This window comes from Tachyglossus aculeatus, chromosome 10, assembly GCF_015852505.1.
Source record: "Tachyglossus aculeatus isolate mTacAcu1 chromosome 10, mTacAcu1.pri, whole genome shotgun sequence".
NCBI lineage: Eukaryota > Metazoa > Chordata > Mammalia > Monotremata > Tachyglossidae > Tachyglossus > Tachyglossus aculeatus.
In genome coordinates, this window is record NC_052075.1 from 38,237,623 (window position 1) to 38,254,744 (window position 17,122).

General features: G+C 42.0%; 1 protein-coding gene across 1 annotated transcript in view; it reads left to right on the forward strand.

Moving 5' to 3' along the window:
* KCND2 (potassium voltage-gated channel subfamily D member 2) overlaps nucleotides 1-5,956 on the forward strand; it is a 397,394-nt gene extending 391,438 nt beyond the window's left edge. The window contains exons 5-6 of the mRNA XM_038751939.1: nucleotides 1,335-1,582; nucleotides 2,967-5,956. Of these exons, the coding sequence (XP_038607867.1) occupies nucleotides 1,335-1,582; nucleotides 2,967-3,144 (426 nt within the window). The 3' untranslated portion in view covers nucleotides 3,145-5,956. The remainder of the gene's footprint in view (nucleotides 1-1,334; nucleotides 1,583-2,966) is intronic.
* The last annotated feature ends 11,166 nt before the right edge of the window (nucleotides 5,957-17,122 follow it).

Genomic DNA, 17,122 nt, shown 5'->3' on the forward strand with positions numbered 1-17,122 from the left:
TACTGTGTGCAGAGCACTGTAGTAAGCCCTCGGGAGGATACAGTACTGTTGGTAGACACAATACCGGCCACGAGAAGCTTACAGTCTAGTGACTTTTCATCCCATTCCAGGACTTAGCAGCTCGGCACAACCCAGATTTTGTAGCTAGTTGCTTAGAGGGCAGGAACTAACAAAACTGTTTCAAAGCAGATACACGGGGCAGAGGGAGGGAACTTGCAGAATAGAAAACCGATCTGTTGGCCTCTGAGGTAATAATAATCATAATCATAGTCACACAATAAATTGTGGTACTTTTAAATGCTTGGCTCCACCTTCAACACTTGTGCTATACTGTACATTATCTATTTATAGTAATGTCTGTCTCCCCCTCTAGACTGTAAGTTCGTTATGGGCAGGGAACACGCCTACCAACTCTGTTGTATTGTACTCTTCCAAGCACCTAGTACAGTGCTCTGCACACAGTAAGCACTCAATAAATACCATTGATGATGATGATGTTGACAGAGTGCTTAGTATGGGAAAATACAATGTAATATAATTGGTAGAAGCCATATAGAAGCCATACCAGCCCACAGAGAGCTTACAGTATACAGGGGGAGACAGACATTAAAATAAATTAGAGACAGGGGAAAGTAGTATAGAATAAAGATATTTACACAAATGTTGTGGGGTTCTGTTGAGCATCAGAGTGCTTACATGATACCCAGCCAAGTGCATAGTTGATGCAGAGGGGAGGGCAGATATGGGAAATATTGATCTGAATCAATTGATTAATATGCAACTTTGCTTTTGTCAATATGTAACGGCCTTATCTGGATCAAGGGATCTGAGTAATCTCCTCGCCTGTGCTGGTTTATGGAACAATCTGCAGGGCCAGATCCAAACTTTGAATTGTTGGTATCTACTTGGGCATCTAATTATTGCCCCCTGCAAATTTTATAATTCAGGTTTTTGGGTGCAAAAAAGATTTATGATAAAACAGTTTCATAAAGAGGCGGGCTTCCAAAGAATTGTTTAATCAACAAGAACCAACATTTTGATTCAGGGAAAAAAAAAACCCTTCAACTTGAAGTTTTCCACACAAATCTCAATGCCAAATTGAAACAGCTTTGAGAATTGGCGGCAAACGTGTGCTGTTTCCGTTCGGAAACGTGAGAAAAAATAAAAATGGAATGTGCCTACTGTGCCCGAATTACGCAACGGGTGGAGTTTAAGCTTCCAGTGATATTTCCCCGAGGTTTGGCAACCTCCGCCAATGTAGCCTTGCCAATTTTTAACGAATGCTTCTTTCCGCGTGTCGGTTCTCACCACCCCCGTCCTGTTACCCGGAGCAGAATCACGAGTTTGTGGATGAACAAGTCTTTGAGGAGAGCTGCATGGAAGTTTCTACCGTCCACCATCCTTCAAACCACAGCCCCTCGCTCACTTCGCAGCAAGGCATCACCAGCTCCTGCTGCTCACGACGACACAAAAAGACATTCCGGATCCCGAATGCGAACGTCGCGGGGAGCCACCCCGGCAGCGTTCAAGAACTGAGCACCATCCAGATCCGGTGTGTGGAAAGGACGCCTCTCTCTAACAGGTACTTTGAAGGTTAATGGTAGAGTATCCCTTTGGGAATGGTGGACGAGGAAGTGGGGCCTAGTGGATGGAGCATGGGACTGAGAGTCAGAAGGACCTGGGTTCTAATCCCAGCTCCACCACTTGTCTGCTGCATGACCTTGAGCAAGTCACTTCACTTCTCTGGGCTCAGTTACCTCATCTGTAAAATGGAGATTAAGAGCCTGAGCTCCATGTGGGACAGGAACTGTGTCCGACCTGATTGACTTGTATCTACTCCAGTGCTTAGAACCGGGCTTGGCACTTAAGTAAGAGCTGAACAAGTACCGTAATTATTATTATTCTCGGTGGCCTGCTGCATGCCATATGTACTCTTTCAGCTCTGCCGGTTGTGTTCTTGCTGAGGTGCAGGGTGCCACAGGTGATTAGGCTGGCAAGCACATTGCAAAGTGCAAGCAAAGGTTTTCATGTGCAGAGCCCAATCTTTCAGGAACACTTTCAAACAGGATTTACGGCTTGGGAGCCAAATCTGCCTCTTCTTGGAACTAAATGTGACTCTCGGGCCCTGCGGGGGCTAGGGAGCAGGGAGGGGAGGGTTGAGCATTTAAAACCAATGCCCTGGAGGGTGGTGAGGGTGCATTCACCCTGCACAATTTCCCTACCATCCATGCTACTCTCCCAAGTGCTCCATACAGTGCTCTGTACAGTACTAAGCGCTCCCGGAGGCCTTCCCAGACTTCCTCTCCCCCTCCTTCCTTTCCCCCTCCCCCCCGCCTTACCTCTTTCCCTTCCCCACAGCACCTGTATATATGTATATATGTTTGTACATATTTCTTACTCTATTTATTTATTTATTTTACTTGTACATATCTATTCTATTTATTTTATTAACATGTTTGATTTTGTTCTCTGTCTCCCCCTTCTTGACTGTGAGCCCACTGTTGGGTAGGGACCGTCTCTATATGTTGCCAACTTGTACTTCCCAAGTGCTTAGTACAGTGCTCTGCACACAGTAAGCGCTCAAGAAATACGATTGATTGATTGATTGATACAGTGCTCTGCACACAGTAAGCGCTCAATAAATACGATTGAATGAATGTAAGCGCTCAATAAATGCAATTGATTGATGGTTATGAGATGATAACTTGGGAGAAAACAGAATAATCTAACCAAATGGTTTGGGGCCACCCATTGCAACGTCTTTCAACTTTATTCCATATAGACATTAGGGTAACTCCAGGAATTTTACAATATTGTTTAGAATCAGCATTCACTTATAAATGCTATCGATCCTTTTCAACAGTGGTGTCCATTTGTATGTTTTCACCTCAGTTACTGTCTGGGTAACGGCAACAACCTCAAAATGCCAACCTTTTCCCCTTTTCCCATGCGTTTCTTCTCATCAGCCGATCCAGTTTAAATGCCAAGGTGGAGGAGTGTGTCAAACTAAACTGTGAGCAGCCTTATGTGACCACAGCAATAATCAGCATCCCAACACCACCGGTCACTACCCCTGAAGGGGACGACAGGCCAGACTCTCCAGAGTACTCAGGAGGGAACATAGTCAGAGTATCGGCTTTGTAAAACAATTCAAACCTGGACCTCATTGCCAGCTGGGACCGGGCTCTGGCCGGGCTCGAGAGAGGAAGAGAGAAGAAACAAGAAATCCTTTTCAAACAGAATGGTATGGAATCCATGATATGGGATGTGTTGAAGACCCCCAGATTTCATCATGGCAATATGGAGGGGTGGCAGAGAAAGAAAGCACTGGGTTTCCAAACTAAAGGAGGTGGGAAAAAAAATGAAAAAAAAACCCCACAAAACAATCATGACTTTTCTACCCTCCCGATTTGACCTGTTATACAGCGGAATACCCTGGGACCCTCTGACTTTATCAATGAGCACAATGAAATGTCTCCCATTGATGCTTCTTTATGACAAGAACTTTTTTTTAATAAAATAAAAATATTAAAAACCTATGGGACATTATGTTCCAGTTGGATGCAAAACAAAATGGAAAACATTTTGATAACATTTTTTCCTGTTAATAATCTATGAGCGTGACAATGACGAAGAATATCACCTGTTCAAAAAAAATAACAACAGCTCACATAACATGTTTGTAATGACTGAAAGAGATTCCACCTCGTTGCATGCTGAAATTCTTGGGAGTTGTGGTCTCAGTTTACTTATGTTGTTTTCCGATTAGGCATGATAAAATATAACTGTAGATAGCTGTACAAATAAATTCCCTTTAGAAATGCAGTATTTCTTACTGGAACACACATTAGTGAAGCTGACGTGTCAGCCAGTTCAATATTTATTACCCGCTCCCCTTGCTTCCTAGATACTGTTACAACTGCAATAATTCATTGTACACCTGTTGTATCAGGAATCAGGATCTTTCTTTTGTAGGACTTTCCAGACTTTCGTATACACTGTAAAAGCCACATTCATAGAAGCCCTGTTTGGTGTGGCCAGGTTTTAATTAAGTGTTTAATCGAAATGGCCAAGCCATAGTTGTGTTTTTTCAGTAATGGCCCTTCTCTTGTCTGGATTTCTGTGACAGTTCATTGTTTCAATTTATATTCTGACTGCAGATCCTCTTTCAGTTCATCAGCCAAGCAGGAGGAAACTTTTTTCTACAAAATGTCTTTCCTATTTTTGTATTTCCCGGCAAAAAAAAAAATATCTCCTGAGTGGAATATTGTTTTCAATTCCCCTGGCAAACTTTTCAAGAAGATGTTTGATTAACTAGCGCTTCATTTGAAACTTCTTGGGCATTTTGGAGTAGCCAGGGTGTTGGATACGTGACATCCATCATTAAACCCCTAGATGTTTTGTGTGAAACAGTTGACTGAGATTAGTCTCACAAACCACAATTGTCTCACTGCTTCCTATCTTAGAGTTTTGCTGTAGATCTGGTGAGAACCTATTTTCTCAAGCGTATTCGGAGAATAACAGAAGTGCATCAGACGTACAAAACATCTAAGGATGCGCTATATACCGGTGTTTCAGTATGTCCCTCTCTTCCCCATTCCTGGAAGGCAGTCACGGTATTTTCTTACCACAAGATTCCTGTGAACAAACAGAAATTCTCATCACTGAAGGAAGACAAAATGCTCTGGAAGGGTCTGTGAGGCAAGGGTGATATCTGTGTACATTAAATGCAATGTGTTTCAACTCTAAGGAAATATTGTATCTAGCAGACATGTCTGCATGTTCCAATGTAAACAGTTTTATGTCAGTTGAAGAGGTCTGTCCACACTAAGACACCACTACAACAACTACAGTAGAGCTCTTAAGCATTACTAAAACTACCAGTAATCTCCCCCCCTTTATTTATTATTTATTATGGTAGTTGTTAAGCGCTTACTATGTGTGAAGCACTGTTTAAGCACTGGGATAGATACGAAGGTAATCGGGTCAGAAACAGTCCCTTTCCCACATGGAGCTCACATTTTAAGTAGGAGGGTGAACAGCTACTGAATCCCCATTCTACAGTTGAGAAAACTGAGGCACAGCGATGTGATTTGCCCAAGGTCACACAGCAGATAGCTGGGATTAGAACCCAGGTTCTCTGATCCCCAGGCCCATGATCTTTCCACTGGGTCACACTGCTTCCCTTTTAAAAGATGTGCTACGAAAGGGGAAAATAACCATCCCAAGTATAACAAAAATGAATTGTGAAATTCTTGTTTAAATGGACTGTATGAGACCAGAGGTTGTCTTTGCTTTCTGTTGCTTCAGATACGACTAACTCAAATTTTTTTTCTTGGAAAACCTGACTTTAGATCTAATCCTGGTGAAAAGAATAACTAATTTGAAATAGCCTAAACCATTAACCATTCATTTCATAACGCCGCCTCCTCTAATCTGATGCTCTCGGAGCAACTAAATAATAGACTTAGATGATGGCACTTATTGAAAACCTTAATTTTTCCACTAAACTCAAAATGAAACAAAACTGCAGCATGGTAATCCCGGGATATTCCTGATTTTCTGCTTACAAGTTTTGTTTTCAATAATTTAACAGCATAAGGGGTAATATGGGAAGATTTTCAAGTTGGCGATCTTTCCCCTAGATATAAACCACACTTATGCAAACCTATTAATTTCTTCTAAAACTTAAAAAGAAATAGCTTTTTTGGTGTTTTAGGTGATTTTAAAATGCTGTGTTGGTAGTGAATGACTGTTGATGACTGTGTAAAGTGCACCTGTATTGTAAATGAAATGTAATTATTTCTGTGTATTACATGCAACAACCGAGGTTGCTGTTTTTGACTATTTTGTTTGAAATTCATATATCTAATTTCAGAGGATAGCATAACCCATGCGTTATCCTGAAAGAATAGACATTGGAGGAATATTTAAATAAAACATCTGCATGCTTGAACAGGACAATCTGGTTTTGCAGTAACTAACTTGTTCACTACTGCCCATGTCTCTCTTTCCGATCCCAGGAAAAGTGACTGCTTATTCCATGAACACTCAGCTGGCCCTGACGAATTACAATAAAGCCAATTACTCTGCATATGTGACAGCTCTCTAATGAGCCTTACCCATTAAAGACAGGATCCGTTTGCCAATCCTTAATGGAAGGATTTGTGGAATTATCACAGAAGGGAGAATGCTATCTTTTAAAAATGTTAATTTACCCCCCCCCAAATCTTAGTAACTGCAGGTGTATCACATGAGACTGCTTGCTGTGAGCATTAAAATTTGATTCATCAAAAGAATAATTTCCAAAATCCCTCCTCATATCTTTAAGGAGGTGTCTACTACGCTCCACTTTCAAATACCATTTTTGGACCCACAGTGGAACTTTAACCACTTGATCGATGTTTCTACCCTCCCACAGCACTTACTTATCGAGTTGATTGAGAAATGGGTGTAGCTGTCTAGTGTGCAGATTGGGGAAAATGGCTTTTTTCCTTAATATCAGACAGATAATTTATCCAAAACTGCATTAGCAAAATGAAGTGAAATGAAGAATTGAAGTAACTATCAAGGTAATTGGATTTTTTTAAAAGAATCCACTTTCCCACCCTCAAATGCATTTCAGGTATACATTTTTCTTGTTTCTGACTTTTTTTTTTCCATTCTACTGTTTCAAGTTTGTATCACGAAAACTGCTAGCCAGCCCAGAAGAATATGGCCTAAAATATGGCCAGCCAAGGGGAGAAATTAAATGTCTTGATATATTCCACAGTAAACCTTGTGATTTTGTCTCTTGAAGGAGGTGATTGTTCCATATATTGAAAAATGTTTTGGACCGACATCTGAACAGAACGTCTCCTTCCCGCTTCTAGGTATTAGCATAAATGCCATCGTGTTTGTATGTGCGTGCGCATGCACCCTTAACCGTTCTTCAACATCTAACCTGCAATGGTGATGCTATCAAAGATTGCTTCATGTATTGGCCAAGATCTTGCTTTTATACAGGTACTCATCCCTAAAGGTGCATGGAATGTGGAACAGATGGATGAAGTGATGTGGCCATCCGTCCGGGTTCCTCTTTGCCTGTGATGAAGCTGGAATCAGGTACACTTCTCGGCCGTTCTTTTTTAGTGGCTACGATGCCACGTAGCCTCTTCAGAGGTTCATTCAGTCATATATGTATATATGTTTGTACATATTTTTTTACTCTATTTATTTTATTTGTACATATCTATTCTATTTATTTTATTTTGTTAGTATGTTTGGTTTTATTCTCTGTCTCCCCCTTTTAGACTGTGAGCCCACTGTTGGGTAGGGACTGTCTCTATATGTTGCCAATTTGTACTTCCCAAGCGCTTAGTACAGTGCTCTGCACACAGTAAGCGCTCAATAAATACGATTGATGATGATGATGATTTATTGAGCAGTTACTGTGTGCAGAGCACTGTACTGAGCACTTGGGAGAGTCTTGTCTTATGCTGTCGAGTTGTTTCCGACCCATAGCGACACCACAGACACCTCTTTCCATCTGCAATTGTTCTGGTAGTGTATCCAGAGTTTTCTTGGTAAAAATATGGAATAGTTTACCATTGCTTCCTTCCACGCAGTAAGCTCGAGTCACCGCCCTCGACTCCCTCCCATGCCTCTGCTGCCCAGCATGGGTGAGTTTTGCCTTGTAGCAGATTGCCTTCCACTTGCTAGCCACTGGCCAAGCAAGGAATGTAATGAGTATGCCTCTGCTTGGCTCTCCCTCCTGTAACCGAGACTGGTAGAGTATTGAAAACTCTCCAGCTCTTTGGCGAGTACAATATAACAATGAAAAGACAATTTCTCCGCTGACAATGAGCTTCCTCTCCCCCTCGTCCCCCTCTCCATCCCCCCATCTTACCTCCTTCCCTTCCCCACAGCACCTGTATATATGTATATATGTTTGTACATATTTTTTACTCTATTTATTTATTTATTTTATTTGTACATATCTATTCTATTTATTTTATTTTGTTAGTATGTTTGATTTTGTTCTCTGTTTCCCCCTTTTAGACTGTGAGCCCACTGTTGGGTAGGGACTGTCTCTATATGTTGCCAACTTGTACTTCCCAAGCGCTTAGTGCAGTGCTCTGCACATAGTAAGCGCTCAATAAATACGATTGATGATGATGATGATGATGATTGAGTGCTTACTGTGTGCAGAGCACTGTACTAAGCACTTGGGAAGTATAAGTTGGCAACAAGCTGGAAAATCCCAGACTGAGCCCCCTCCATCCTCTCACCCTACTCCTTCTCCCCATCCCCCCGACTTACCTCCTTCCCCTCCCCACAGCACCTGTATATATGTACATATGTTTGTACATATTTTTTAACTCTATTTATTTATTTATTTTACTTGTACATATTTATTCTATTTATTTTGATGTATATGTTTTGTTTTGTTATCTGTCTCTCCCTTCTAGACTGTGAGCCCGCTGTTGGGTAGGGACTGTTTCTATATGTTGCCAACTTGTACTTCCCAAGCACTTAGTACAGTGCTCTGCACACAGTAAGTGCTCAATAAATACGATTGAATGAATGAATGAGCTTACAATCTAGAAGCCCTAGGTTGAATGGCCATCTCTTCAGTATTATAGTGCCTCGGTGTCCGAAAGCTTGTGACAAGTGCTCACTATGTGCCAAGCACTGTATTAAATACTGGGGTAAGTCCAAAATAATAAATTCAGTCTCAATCTTTGCCCTACATGGGGCTTACAATCTAGACGGGAGAACGAGAATCAATCCCCATTTTATAGAAGAGGAATCTGAGGGACAGAGAAGTTAAGTGCTTTGCCCAAGGTCATGCAGCCAAGGCAAAGGGAAGAATCAGGATTAGAACCCAGGTCCTTTGACTCTCAGACCTGTACTCTTTCTACTGGGCAATACTGTTTTGTCTAAAGCTCTTTCTTCCATCAGAATCACGAGTTGCTGCAAAATGTCAATGGCAAATTGCTAGTTTAATGAGGAAGTAGCAATTTGATGTCAGAGTCATCAAATCAGTCCTCATAATAATAATAATAATAGTAATGATGGTATTTGTTAAGTGCTTACTATGTGCAAAGCACTGTTCTAAGCGCTGGGGGGATACCAGGTGATCAGGTTGTCCCACGTGGGGCTCACAGTCATCATCCCCATTTTACAGATGAGGGAACTGAGGCCCAGGCTATCAATGTTCCTGGCTATAATAAATACCTCATGGATAATATCTTCTACAGACCTCCATTCACCACTGAAATTGGTGATATCATTAGCATAAGTTTGATTTGAATTAAAAGGATTAGTCCAGCCCTCAATTCTAAATTAACCATAGTAAAAGAAAAATTCTTTGGGTACAAAGGTCTAATAATAATATTTATGATGATATTTATTAAGCACTTACGATGGAGAAGCAGCATGGCTTAGTGGAAAGAGCTCAGGTTTGGGAGTCAGGGGTTGTGGGTTCTAATCCCAGCTCCGCCACTTGTCAGCTGTGTGACCTTGGGCAAGTCACTTCACTTCTCTGTGCCTCAGTGACCTCATCTGTAAAATGGGGATTAAGACTGTGAGCCCCACGTGGGACAACCTGATCACCCTGTATCCTCCCCAGCGCTTAGAACAGTGCTTTGCACATAGTAAGCGCTTAACAAATGCCAATTATATATATATATATATATATATATATATCACTTCTCTGTGCCTCAGTTACCTCTCCTGTAAAATGGGGATTAAGACTGTGAGCCCCACGTGGGACAACATGATTACCTTGTATGTACCCCAGTGCTTGGCACATAGTAAGCACTTAACAAATACCATAATAATAATAATAATGTGTCAAGCATTGTACTCAGTGATCGATAGCTATAGAATAGTCAGGTCCCACATGGGACTCACCATCTCAGTAGGAAAGAGCACAGGTTTTGAATCTTCATTGTGCAGATGAGGGAACTGAGGTACTGAAAAGTTAAGTGACTTGCCCAAGATCCCACAACAGGTATTTGAACCCAGGTTCTCTGAGCCCCAGGGCCATGCTATTTCCAGTAGGCCATTTTGTAGTCAACGAGGTGCCATTCTTTGGGTTAAGCTTAGATCCCCTTGGTCATTCTAATTTTTAGTAAGTAGAAGAACGTGCTACAGTTTATAAGATAATGCTTAGCAGTAGGCCATTGCTTTTCAACTTTCTAATCCCATCAATCGTATTTATTGAATGCCTGTTGTATGCAGAGCACTGTATTGAGCACTTGGGAGAGTACAATGCAACAGAAATGGGAGATATTGTTCCTGCCCAAAAGGAGCTTACAGTCTAGAGAGGTAGACAGACATTAATATCAATTAATAAATTACGGGCACGTACTAAAGTGCTGTGGGGCTGAGGGTGTGGTGAATAAAGATTGCAAATCCAAATGCAAGAGTAGCTCAGAAGGGAGAAGGAGTAGGGGAAATGAGGACTTAGGGGAGGCCTCTTGGAGGATAGGTGATTTTAAGAAGACTTTGAAGGTGCAGAAGTGATGGTCTGTCAGATAGGAAGGGGGAGGGAATCTCCGGCCAGAGGAAGGACATGGGTGAAGGGTTTGGCAGCAGGATAGCTGAAACTAAGTTACAGTGAGTACATTGGTATTAGAGGGGCAAAGTATGAAGGCTGGGTTGTAATAGGAAATCAGGGAGGTAGATAGGAAGGGGCAAGGAATTGAGTGCTTTAAAGTCAACAGTAAGGAGTTTCTGTTTGATATGAACGTAGATGAGCAACCATTGAAGGTTCTTGAGGAGTTGGGAAACATGGACTGAATGTTTCCTTAGAAAAATGATTTGGGCAGCATAGTGACGTATGGTCTAGAAAGAGAAGAAACAGGAAGCAGGGAGGTCAAGCAAGGAGGCTGAGGCAGTAGCCAAAGTGGGATAGGTTAAGTGCTTGGATCAGTGTAGCAGCTGTTTGGATGGAGAGGAATGGGCAGATTTTTGCAGTTTTGTAAAGGTAAAACTGACAGGATTTGGTGACAGATTGAGCAGTGTGGCTCAGAGGAGGGCTTGGGAGTCAGAGGTCATGGGTTCTAATTCCAGCTCCGCCACTTGTCAGCTGTGTGACTTTCGGTAAGTCACTTAACTTCTCTGTGCCTGTTACCTCATCTGTAAAATGGAGGCTAAGACTGTGAGCCCCAAGTGGGACAACAGGCTTACCTTGTGTCCCCCCCAGCATTTAGAGGAGTGCTTAGCACATAGTAAGTGCTTAACAAATGCCATCGTTATTATTATTATATGTAGGTTGAATAAAAGGGACGAGTCAAGGATAATGCCAAGAGAATGGGATTGTGACACAGGGAGAATAGTGGTGCTGTCTACAGTAATGGGAAAGTCAGGGGGAGGAATGACTTTTTCATTCGTTCAATCGTATTTATTGAGCGCTTACTGTGCAGAGCACTGTACCACGTTTCATTATCTTTCCTTATCCATGTATTGAAATCTTCCTTAGTAATCAGCCTATCAGATTTGGTATTGCCACAATGAGCTTTTTCTGGAAATTTGAAGAATCTTTGTAAAATTTATCAACATATAGGAATTTTGGCTTCTAATGAATTTTTTCATGCTTCCATTTCTCAATGTGTAATTCCTCGTTTTCGCCAAAGTATTACCTAAGTTAACATAAATTTTGTCAATGTACTTTTCCAATCCCTTTCTCAGCTCTTGAGTGGTCATTATTCTTCCTTGAAATAAAACTGAAGATACAAAGAGATTAAATAACTTCCGAGAGTTATACCTCCATTTGCTGTTCTCTTTCTATTAGTAGATTTCTTTTTTGATGGTGTAGTGATGTCTTTTAAATATATGAAAGACTGTTGCCTCTGACTTAGACTTAGTCTTTGAGCCCTGTGTGGGACAGGGACTGTACAATTCGATTATTTTGTATCGAGCACAGAGCTTAGAATAGAGCATGGCACAAATATTATAAAAAGTATTGTTATTAGTATCAGTATCAATAACATAGGTACATAGCACGATGATCATCAATGGTATTTATTGAGCACTGATTGTGGGCAGCTCATTATTAAGCACTTAGGAGAGTACAATACAATAGAGTTGATAGACATGTTCTCTACCCACAGTGAGCTGCCATACCAAAGACAGCATACTCACTTCCCTTGGGAATCCTAAAATCAACAGGAGGATACAGTGAACATCACTTGAATACACTGTAATTAACAGAGAGACAATAGGCACATAGGAATAAATAATGATTAACAAATAAACGCATCCTTCATGACTGCCGAAGTTGAAGGATGGAAGCCAGGTTCTCCAATTTAACAGTGAAGGTAACTGACTTTTGAACCTAATTCATGCATTTAAGGATCTGAGTTCTATATATAGCTGTTTCTCTTTCTAAGGAAAGTGGGATTTTAAAAGAAAGTGGAAATGAATTACAAAGCTTCTTGTGGAATATTATCCCTGCAATTAACAACACATTCTATGACTAAAGTTCATTAGAAAAATGAGGGTTTGTTTTCCTAAGAGAACAATAAAACAGAAGAATACTTGGCACAATCATGGAGCAATCCTTAAAAATCCTGAAATAATTTCAGACAGGCGATGAAGTAAATTTTTACTTCATTCTAAAGAATATCAAGAGGAGTTCAAGACTATATTGAAAGAGTTTTCCACGGGAAGTTTTTAAAAAATAACCTATGTTATTGTTCATGAAATAGAAATATTCAACAAAGGTCCAAACATTTGATTTTCAGAGGACTGTACCTTTAATGTACCTTTTATAATATCAGTGTCAGTTGGGTTGTAACGACTTGGCATAAAACTTCCTCTTTAGTTTTCACCTTTTACTTGTTTTATGCTCCCAAATAATGCAGAACTATTAATAACGTTTCCTTTTCCTCCCATATGTTCATACCCCCTCAAAAGGTAGTTGGATGATGCACTATAACTGTGTTCAAAGTTATTCCTTGTCTTAACAATGCAGGTTCCAATATTGTTCTGGGTCATTATATGAAAAAAATGTTGAGTGAGAGGAACTCAAAACTATAATACTTGTGGCGTTTGTTAAGCAGTTATTCTGTGCCAAGCTCTGGGGTAGATATAAAATAATCTAGTCAGACACAGTCCCTGTCCTGTGGCCCAAGAAGGAGGGAGAAAAGGTATTTCATCTTCAATTTATAGTTGAGGAAACTGAGGCACAAAAAAGTGAGGGGACTTATCCAAGGTTACACAGCAGGCAGGTGGTAGAACCCAACCCTGATTTTTAGATCAATGCTCTATACAATGCTGGTTCTAAGATGATTTTGGATGGTAAATTATGACTTTTCAAACAAGACTTAAAGAGAAATTGAGGATGTTTCTGAAGATGATTTTCCCCAGGATTTATGTCCAAATAAGAGCAACCAGAAGCCTGAAGGAAACACTGGGCAGTTTGGCTGAAGAGACAGAGAAGACACCTTATCTCAAGCTGCCATTCCACAAGTGTGGAAGAAAAAAAGACTGTTTCAAAACAAAACCAGGAAAGATGAGATGGCGATGAAGCCGCCCAAAAGAGCCACATGAGGGTCAGGCTGATTAAAGTGAAGCATTGTGTTGAACAATAGCATTCTGTGCTGGAGATTCTCTGTGGTTATTATTTTCCCAACTATTGCCAGACCAACAGCTGTCCAGAGGGAAAACAATTTTTGCCAACTTAAGGTGGGAGAGAGCAGGGTGGCAATTCTTAAGCAACCTCACAACTGGAAGATTCACTTCATGAACATTAAAACACTATCTATTGGTTTTTATAGCACTGATCCCACAAGTCCCTTGTGCCTTTTAAATGGTCAGTAATTCCTTTTGCATGACATATGGACTCAAAGAAAGAACCACCAAAAGGAGAGAATGCTTTCTTCTCCAGGTTGGCCAAACCTGCCCTGATGATTCTTCTTGTTCCTTTTCCTGGATCAGTTGAAACACGGCGACTCTGAAATCGTTTTCACAACAACCACCTAGTTCTAAGGGTTAACTGAGGAAAGGGTTAGGGAACAGCATTTTCATCCTATTCCCAAAATACTTCATTACTAGCATGGGGGTCTGAGAAGGCCGGGCTTGGCCATGTAATGTCTTTCTCGCTGGAGAGCTTAGAAATGGATCCTCATTCATTCATTCATACTTATCGAGCACTTATTGTGTGCAAAGCACTGAACTAAGTGCTTGGGAGAGTACAATATAACAATAGACACATTTCCTGCCCACAAGGAGCTTTCAGACCTCATCCATGAGGCTGAGGGAGCTTCGGCAGGAAGGGACGAGGAGAATGAGAGTATGGGAAGAAAGTGAGGAAGGAAGAAAGAAAGCAGAAGAAGGGAAGAGGAATGGGGATGGGAAAGGGGAAGCAAAGGGGAAGAAGAAAGAGAGAAGATAAGTCAGAAGAGGAGGAAATGGCAACCGGGGGGGTGGGGGCGCAGAAGGAAAATGAGGGGGAGAAGGGCAAAACAAGGATCAGAGTGGAAACAGCTCAGAACAGTGGAGAGGTAAGATAAGGGAGGAATGAAAAAAGAAAGGGTGAGGGAGGAGAGAAAGGGACAGAACAGCAATCAGAGAGGGAAGAGCCCAAAGCCATTTGCCCTTGAAGACAACCAGGGTTCAAGTTACCCACAGTTCTGTTGTGTAATGGGTGAAAAAGAGAGAAAGAAGGCAAGGAAGTACCAGGTTGGTGAAGATAGTACAAGGAGAAGAAAGAAAAATGAAGCTTTAGGAAGAGGAAAAGGAAAAGATACCAAGTAGTGTGGTGTGTGAAGCAGCATGGCCTAGCGGAAAGAGTACGGGCCTGGAGTCAGAGGACGTGGGCTTTAATCCAGGTTTGCCATTTGCTAACTGTGACCTCGGGCAAGTCACTTAACCTCTCTGGGCCTCAGTTTCCTCATATGTATAATGGGGATGCAAGACCTCTTCTCCCTCATACTTAGACTGTGAGGTCTATATAAGACAAGGACTGTGCCCAACCTGATTATCTTATAACTACCCTAGCTCTTGGTACTGTGCTTGGCACATAATAAGCAAACAAATACCACAATCATGATGATGTGTGCCAGCTGACGCTGCCTTACTCTCCAGGAGGCGAAAGAGAAGGTCAGCAGAAGTAAAGAATGCCTGTACAGTGCCAGTGAGGACCGTGAGCATCTGCAAAGGCAGAGAGAAAGAATGTCTACTTTACAGCTCATGCCAAAGCTTGGGGGTTCATCAGAAAGATGGGAAAGGGCAAGCCAAGAAGAGAAAACCAGCTTCCAAGAAAGCTTGGGTAGTTTGGGATGTCAAATAAGAATGCCAAGAATGTGGCAACTGACTTGGAAACATAGGGAACTTTGGAAAGGGCTCAACAGGAAGAGATAAAGGGGATGGGAAGGCAGATGATCAAAGGGCACGAAACATAACTTCCCTTTCAGGAGGGTCTGAAATGCCACAAATAGCTCAGCTTTCCATGCAGCCATATTGGCTTTCTGGGTGTCACTTCCAGTCACCGTAATCACGTTGCTGCACTGCCCACTGACTTAAGCCAAAACTCAAAGCAGCAATCAGAACCTCTGGCCCAGAACTGCAATATGTGGCACACACACTTAGCCAAGGAAGGCTGTGAAGCATAACAAGGTCAAATAGTTTAGGAAACAGCAGTATCCAGAAAGGCCTGATGCAAAATAGGGACTGGAAGAATTGGGCAGATCTGCTGAGATTGAAGAAGAAACAAGAATTGAACAGACCTGAAATCCAGCTTCATCTGACAGTCTCCTAGGACAGCAGTAAACCCTTTGGATAACAAAAAAATAGGGCCCCAGGATAAACAATTAATCAAAAGAATTTTTTGAACACTTACTATATGACTTTCACCCCATCCTGAAGTTCCTCCAGGACAAAATTAAAGTTAAGGGATGGGCATTTTAAGAATAGCAGCCACTGGCCGGGTTTTGTGCTACTCAATGGGTCAAAGACTTCAGGTTCCTGGCTTAGTCTGGCACATGCCCCCGGACATCCACTTAGCTTTATCAAAAGACAAGCTTCCTTCCTCTTTCCTGTAAGAGCACATCTGCACTCCCCCACCACACGAAACATACATCTACAGACACGAAGGATTCTTGGCATTTAGCAAAAATCACAGTAGCGGAAAATTCACTAGTCATTTCTTAAAGAGAAGCAAGGTGGATTAGTCGAAATAAGACTGATTTGGCAGTCAGGAGACCTGGGTTTCAATCCGAGCTGTGCCACTTGCCTGTTGTGTGACCTTGGACAAGTCACTGATTAACTTGTATCTACCCTAGTACTCAGAACGGTTTGGCACATAGGAAGCACCTAACAAGTACCATAATTATTATCATTATTATCATAACTTGACTTCTCTGTGCCTGTTTCCTCATTTGTAAAACAGGGAGTAAATACCTGTTCTGAAAAGCAGTGGCCTGTCAGTTGTGAAGCCAGACGGAGTCGCAGGTAGGAGAAAGGGCAAGAGCAAAGGTGCTGCTGTCATCCAGTGGCTTTTCCTTTCAGGGATTTCTTTGGTGGCAGCTGTTTTTCCTCAGTAGCAGAGCTCATCCCTGGGAGACTGAATGATAAAGTGGCTGCTATACTTCTCCAGAGAAAAACTGGGACAGTCAAAAACCGCTTGGACCAACACCTCAAAGAGAGATGACCGGTATGGTCTTGCCTTTCCTCCTCTCTCCTGCTCGACTGGACCCTGGGAAAGGTGGACCATCCAAACCCCCACCTTACCCTAGATCACCCCCCATGGCACATAGGCCTATGTGGGGGACAGGGTGGCGGGAGGCAATTCTGTCACCTGTGCGGCCCGAATCTCAACTACGCTGTTAGATATATAGGGGTGGGAAGTTCCTCAGGCCCCAGGGGACTTGGGGGTCAGGCAACTACCCTTGAGGAACCTTGGCTAAGAAGATTGTATCTTCCAGAATGCTCCCATCACCCTGTGATCCTGCCCTTGAGACCGGCACGGATCAGCCTCGGGCCTGCTTCACGAGCTGGATCAGAGAGGAGATGGAAGACAGCAGCTGGACCTCTAGGGCTAAACCCAGAGAATTGTGTTTACTATTTCCCCTCTAGGACGTGGACGCACTTAAAATGTTTCTCCATCGGAATTAGATCCTGGAGAGGCGCA